General features: G+C 50.5%; 1 protein-coding gene across 1 annotated transcript; it reads left to right on the forward strand.

Moving 5' to 3' along the window:
• Window positions 1-2286: 2286 nt before the first annotated feature.
• LOC148270563 (uncharacterized) lies at window positions 2287-7306 on the forward strand (the record flags this gene model as incomplete). Its single annotated transcript, XM_088242397.1, has 3 exons — window positions 2287-3244; window positions 3292-4208; window positions 4366-7306. Coding segments are annotated over exons 1-3 (4816 nt in total), but the record flags the coding sequence as incomplete, so codon positions are not given.
• Between the last annotated feature and the right edge of the window lie 10 nt (window positions 7307-7316).

Raw genomic sequence — 7316 nt, forward strand, 5'->3', positions numbered from 1 at the left:
CTACCTTATGACCAAGTGTCTGGACCCTTGTGCCAACTAAACAAACGGCAGGTCTGGCTCTGATGATGATGACTCTTTTATATAAATAGTAAAAAAGATATGCGGAGTCTGAAAATTTAGATGAATAGGCATTTGAACATTATTTTTATGTCACTCTCTTGAAAAAGACTCCCCAATACTGTGCGAACAACTGCACGTCTGACTGATTTTACTTAACTAAAATCGACATTTTCCTGTTCAGTTTTCCGCATCCCAAAACTGAACCGATTATCTTATGAAACAGTAACAGAATGATATTTTCTGCGTCGGTACCATAGAATTAAGAATAGTCCAGAAACCGCATACGATCATCAAACAGAAGGCGACTAAACTACTCATAAAAGAGAAGTTTTACGTTTGGACCCATTAGTTTCTTTGTAGACGTCGCTCAGTACGTAACTACTAATTTTAATTCAACTATGCCGTGTTGTGTCATTTTAAAGTGTAGAAATACTGCTAGGATCTTAAAGAAACAGGGTGGGATCACATTTCATGTGTAATTAGCAAATTAATGTGTAAGTAGCAAATATATTACTCAAAAATTGAATTATTTTTCCACCTGTCAGATTGCCGAAGAAATCAAAATGGATATTTCGTTAGTGTTGCAGGGGAGTAATTTTTTTCCCTACTTTGCTCATCTAATAAGAGAACTAATGAAAATTGGACCTGGAAGAAATTGAGAAAAATCTTTTAAGGCGTTGTCTAGTATGTAGGTGAAAAATTTCAATAAGGCAAATCTCACCCGCATAAATTAAGATTTTAGATTAAGATCAAGACTCTTTAACTTCATAAACATCTCTGGTAGATTTTCTGTCGGGGTTACCTTTCCTTAACTGGTTGGTTTTGGTTTTGAGGCGCCAAAAACTCGCCTTTCATCCTCACATTATCTGCTGTGATTATAGTGATATTTTAATACACAAATTGGAATATCTAGTGATCGGTTTTATCGCTTTTGCGACATCTTCGAAACTGTCTCAAAGACCATTTCTCGTCTTTTATTTGTATAATACATTTACACACTAAAAAAGCCTAGAACTTACCCATCAAATTTTATTTTTAAAGAACTTGATATACTTTCAGTTGATTAGATATTTAAAAAAACATATATCATACAATCCTTTAAGGAGAAAAAACCCACTAATTTACAAAATTCTTAAAAGCCTAGATTTCTAAATAACTTACCTTCACACAGATGCAACACAACTGCAGCTTTAAATCATTATTCATTTATTGGGAAAAAAAACTTTAATAATCTTGCGGAAATTTTAAAATCAATGGCAAACTTTAAAACATTTAAATATAACAACATTTTGAGTTTATCCAAATTTTCGTAGACAAGGACTGGATTCAACTCCCTGGAGAGCTGATAACATTAACATATTACAACAGAGACGAAGAACATTTTTTCAGAGAATCATTTCATCAATTCAAGATGTTACGGACGTCAAACGGAAAGCGGCCCTTGTAGGGACCGCCCCTGCGCTATATTAAAATGTTTAGACTTAGGGATCTCGGTATGTGTTAGAAATGAGCTGCCCCTCCAATAAAGACTAGTATTTGTCACTTTCGGGGGTGGCCTTTTCCATACCGAGACATTTAGAATAGGCATTTAGTTACAAATTAGTTTTAAGTATATTTTTGAATGTGCATCGTTTCGCGCTGCGTTGCCGCCGCAAGAATGCCGTGAGAACTGGAGGGGGTAGTGCCTATATACGTGGAGGGAGGGAGACGGATGGAGCGGGCGTGCGGCCTTCTCTATCGCTCTCTCTCTCTCCGCGCGGCATACGACGGCTAGACCCGCTCGGCGGGGTGAATGGTGGGGCACGTAGCGCGAACGGTATATAACGTGTACAAATGAAAATAAATGACACTTCTTCTCTGACGTTTGGCTTTTACTCATCTCTACTCGCTTCTCCCCGACCCGGCTTTCTACTCGATTCTTCTTCACTTCGCTTGACACCTTCGCTTCACCCTGGACTTGGATTTTGGACTTCTCTCCCTACGGATTCCTGACCACGGCGAACCGGCAACTTCAACCTGAAATAAGAGGCCCTTCTGAGGACATCTCCGGCCCTGACGAGTTAGACAAGATCGCCTAGCCTCCGCTGCCTTACAACCAGTGGATCGGGACGTGTGCGTTAGTGACTGCAGCGGAACCACAACACGACGCCGGTAGCGCGTTAGCTACATTGTTGGTCCTTCGAGAAATCCGGATCTGCTGTCGTCACACGAGTGATCATCTACCTGATGCCTGCTTCTCTTCGGTCTGGAAGAAACGCCGCCATGCAGGAAGGACGCGCCGAATCCGACTCCGGTTCATCGACTTCGGCCCAGACGACAACGGAATCTACCGCCCACTCAAGAGAGATGCGAGCCATGCAGCAGCGACTGATGCAGGACATGACGGCCGGGATGGTTGAGATGTTCAAGGAAATGAGATCTCAGCTCCCGCTCATGTTGGCCGCTACTACAACCCCAGAGAAGACCACGACGCCCGCCGGAGCGAGCGCCGCGGCGGCGGCGCCTACCTGTGCACACCTTGGGTCGTTGGAAACGACCCAACCCGGGCCTGCGTACTTGGAGGAAGCCGCTGAGCCACGACCGAACGTAGCAAGCCCTGCGGACCACGCTACATTGGACCCGACGACACTCGGCTCCATGGATTCGGAGACAAGACGACTCACCGGCGAGTGGGTTGACAACCAGAACAGTGCTTCATACCCCACAGTTGACAGGATGGCCGCAGCATTCGTGAGGGCACTGAAGGACGGTGATTCGACTGGAGTGACGTCGCAGCCACGAAGTGATGACCCAAGGATGACGTCATTCATCGCGAGGCAGACTGGTGCGAGAGACCTGCCGCAGTTCTCCGGGGATCCGCTAGAGTGGCGGATTTTTAAATCGCAGTTCAACCAGTCTACGGAGATGTGTGCATTATCCAATGCAGAAAACATCATACGGCTGCAGAGATCACTCACAGGACGGGCCAGACAGACTGTATCGGCCCTACTCGTGGACCCGGGCAGGGTTCCCGAGATCATGAAGATGTTGGAATCCGCGTTCGGACACCCTGAGCTCGTCGTGGAGACGGTCTTGGAACGGGTGCGGAGGATTCCGAAGCTGCCAGACAACGCGTCCGCGGAAGCCGTGACGGATTACGCCGTCGCAGTGAGGAACGTCGTCGCGACCGTCGAAGGATTCGACGGTGAACACCTTTCTTCGCCGAAGCTTCTCTGGGAAATGGTAGGGAAGCTTCCTACACGCACCGATGGATGTGGATTACGTCGCGCATCGGGACGAAGAGAAAAGCGAAGTTAAGTGAATTAGCCGACTGGCTAAAGGACGTGACGGGCGTGATACCTAACGCCGGGTGCCTCGATATCAACACAGGCCCCGTCAGGGCTGAAAGGAATCGCGCCTCTAAAGGACACGTGCTGCTGAACGTACACAGTGAAAGTGAAAAATGCGCAAAGTGCAACGGAACACACAAGCTCGACGTGTGCCGCGAATATTCGGGGCTTGGCGTGAAAGACAAGTGGGCATTTGTGCGCGATTTAAGACTGTGTTTCCTGTGCTTGGGGAAACGCTGCCGAACGTCGAAATGTCGGGCAACAAGGTGCAACATAGACGAGTGCGGAGGAAGGCACCATCGCACACTACATACGCCGCGCGCCCAGTCGACGGATGAGAATGTGTTACACGTATCGCGGAAGGAGGGCTCGGTCGCCCTTAAAGTGTTACCTGTGACTCTCAGTGGACCGAAAGGTCGAGTAAATACATACGCGTTACTAGACGAAGGTTCAACTATCACACTCCTGGAAGAAGAGGTCGCCGACGCGATCGGAGCGCGCGGTCCACAGGCCGGTATACAAGTCACGGGTATAGCCGGAATCGCCGCGAGTGATGCGTCATCGCGACGCGTAAAAGTGATAATAAAAGGCGACGCCGGCGCTTATGAAGCGATCGCCTACACAGTTAAGACACTCAACTTGCCGACACAAAAAGTTAAAAGTTGCGACAACTCGGCGCGGGAAGTGACAGTGAGACCTAAGATGCTTATAGGCCTCGATAACGCCGAGTTAATAGTGCCGCACGGCCGGGCGGAGTTTCGAAGTGACGGCGTCATCATAAGTGATACGCCGCTTGGCCGCGTCGCGTTTGGCCGACACGTGAGTCATAACGATAATAACGCGAGTGCACCTACGGGTGAAAAATATAACGAAGATAAGTCAGTTTCTAATGGCATAGTGAAAACGGTCCTAGTGAGTGCTAAAGGACCGTCGCGTGATGACGCGCTAAGTGAATTAGTGAAATTTAACTTCAAAGTGGATTCGATCGGAATCACGACCGCGCCGCGGATATGTGCCGCAGAAAAAAAGAGCGCTGGATATAATGCATAACTCCACAAAGCAGCTTCCCACAGGCCGGTGGGAAACGGGCCTGCTATGGAGTTCAGACAACGCATCGCTCCCCTACAACCGAGAAGCGGCAGAAAAACGCCTCTACTCGTTGGAAAGAAAATTAAAAAAGAACCCGGTACTTGAAGTTGCGTACCGGGCTAAAATCAGCGAGTATGAGGAAAAGGGATACGCCGTTGAGTTATCCAGGGAAGAAGAGGCACGAGAAAACCCAAGGAAATGGTTCCTGCCTCATTTTTCGGTATGCAATCCGAACAAGGTTGGGAAAATTCGGGTTGTGTTCGACGCGGCGAGCCCTCACAGAGGTGTGTGCCTCAACGACCACTTACTGACGGGACCGGACTTGCTCACGTCACTAGTGGGGAACATACAGAGGTTCCGAGAGGGTGGCGTAGCTATCGCCGCCGATATAAAGGAGATGTTTCTCCGCATAAAGATGACACCCGATGACACGATGTCACAATTGTTTTTGTGGCGTCGAAAACCGAACGAAGCAGTGAGGACCTTCGCCTTCACATCCATGATGTTCGGAGCCAGGTGTTCTCCGAGCAGCGCCCAGTACGTAAGAGACCGCGTGGCCGCGGCGAATGCTGAATCATTCCCGGAAGCAGCGCGGGCTGTACACGAGAAAATGTACATGGACGATTATTTGGACGCCGTGGATTCGACTGCGGAGGCTGCAAAATTGGTGAAAGACGTCACGGCCCTCCTGCTGACGGGGGGCTTTGAAATGACGGGATGGGCATCAAACAACGCCAAGGCATTGTGCTCGGTCCGCGACGAGGATCGAGCCAAGACGGCTATCATCATTGGCGAGGCCGCCACTACGGAAAGAGTACTAGGCGTGCGGTGGGACCCGCACGCAGACTATCTAGTATTCAAGTATAACCAAGAGGGCGGTGACGAACCTGAATGGCCTACAAAGAGGCAGATGTTGGGAGCCGCCATGAGGGTCTTCGATCCAATGGGATTTATTGGATGCATAACAGTGAGGGCTAAAATACTGTTACAAGCCGTGTGGCGATCGAACATACAATGGGACGAGGCTTTAAAACTAGAACACGTGCAGAGATGGCGCGAATGGCGGCAGTTACTAGCCGAAAGTAACTGCGCAATACCGAGGTGTTGTATCAACAGGAAGGCGGAGGAAATAACAATGCACGTCTTCAGCGATGCCTCGGAACAAGCCTGCTGTGCGGTGGCATATTTTGTGCACAGGGCGGGCACTAGCTTTATTATGAGCAAATGTAAAGTAGCGCCGCTAAAGCCTTTATCGATACCGCGTCTAGAACTTCAGGCGGCGCTACTCGCCGCGCGGTTAGCGGCGAGTATAAAGAGGGAAAGCCGCATGAAAATTAAAAGAACTATATTCTGGACGGACTCGAGCACGGTTCTATCCTGGATACGCACGGACCCGTTGAAGTATTCAACGTTCGTAGCGAACCGACTCGGGGAGATCGATGAAATCGCCGGAATAAACGGTTGGCGCTGGGTACCGACAAAACAAAACCCGGCGGACATCGGAACGCGAGATACACAGCCACTCGATCTGTCTTCGAACGGCATGTGGTTCCGGGGCCCAGATTTCCTCTCCCGGCCGGAGAGTGAATGGCCTCAGGAAAAAGGGACAATCTCGCCTCCTGAAGACGCGCTGGAGATAAGACCACCGCGTCACTTTGTGGGCCATTGCCACACGACGACAGGACTCCCGGACGTATCCCGCTTTTCATCGTGGGTACGACTTATACGGACGACGGCCTGGGTTATGAGGTTCGTCGGACGTTGCCGCCGTCCCAGACAACGTGACGAGCCCGAGAAGCCGGGAGGTGACTTCGAACTCCGGGCCGAAGAATTGAATAAAGCCGAAGAAATATGGGTGCGCCTGTCACAGAGGCGTGCCTTCGGCAAAGAAATAGAATGCCTACAACGGGGAGAGGCCCTACCGCCCGGAGGACGGCTACGCGCTGTCACGCCGTTTATTGATGGAAGCGGCATACTGCGTATGGGAACCAGACTACAAAGGATAGATGACCAGAACGTGAATGCCCCGCCAATACTGGACGGTGGGGATGAATATTGCAGACTGATGATAAGTTACCAGCACGCAGCATCAGGACATCCAGGGACGGAGCGCACGATAAGCGATATCAGGTCGGGCTACTTTGTCGTGCGCCTCCGTACGACGCTGCGAGGGATCATCAGGAGCTGCCGGGCGTGCCGCATGCTGAGATGCATTCCGAAGCCGCCACTGATGGGACAGCTGCCGGCGGCCAGGCTGGCTAGCGGGGAGCGGCCGTTCACTCACTGCGGCCTCGATTTCTTCGGACCGATGACCGTGACACTGGGACGGCGCACTGAGAAAAGGTACGGTGCGCTCTTCACGTGCATGACAACGCGGGCGGTGCATATGGAGTTGGCATACTCCCTATCCGCGGACTCGGCTATAATGGCTCTAAGAAGGATGGCCGCTAGGCGTGGTCACCCCGCGGTATTGTACACAGACAACGGTACAAATTTCCACGGGGCCGATCGCGAGATGAACGCGGCCATAAAGGAGCTAAGCCGAGATGAGAAAATGCTCGGTGAACTAAGCGCCAGAAGGGTGGAGTGGAAGTTCATTCCCGCCTCCTCACCACACATGGGAGGCGCCTGGGAGCGCCTAGTAAGATCAGTGAAGGTAGCGCTAAGCGCTACTATAAAAGCGCGTTCCCCACGGGAAGAGACACTGATAACGGCGCTAGCTGAGGCGGAATACAGCGTCAACAGCCGCCCGCTAACACATGTGTCTGTGGACCCGAAAGATGAGGAGCCGTTGACTCCTAACCACTTCTTGCTGGGATCAGCTGGCGGTTTACAGCA

The sequence above is a fragment of the Micrasema longulum genome, unplaced genomic scaffold (genome assembly GCF_059751315.1).
Source record: "Micrasema longulum isolate JH-2025_06_02 unplaced genomic scaffold, ASM5975131v1 h1tg003721l, whole genome shotgun sequence".
In the NCBI taxonomy this organism is placed as follows: Eukaryota; Metazoa; Arthropoda; class Insecta; order Trichoptera; family Brachycentridae; genus Micrasema; species Micrasema longulum.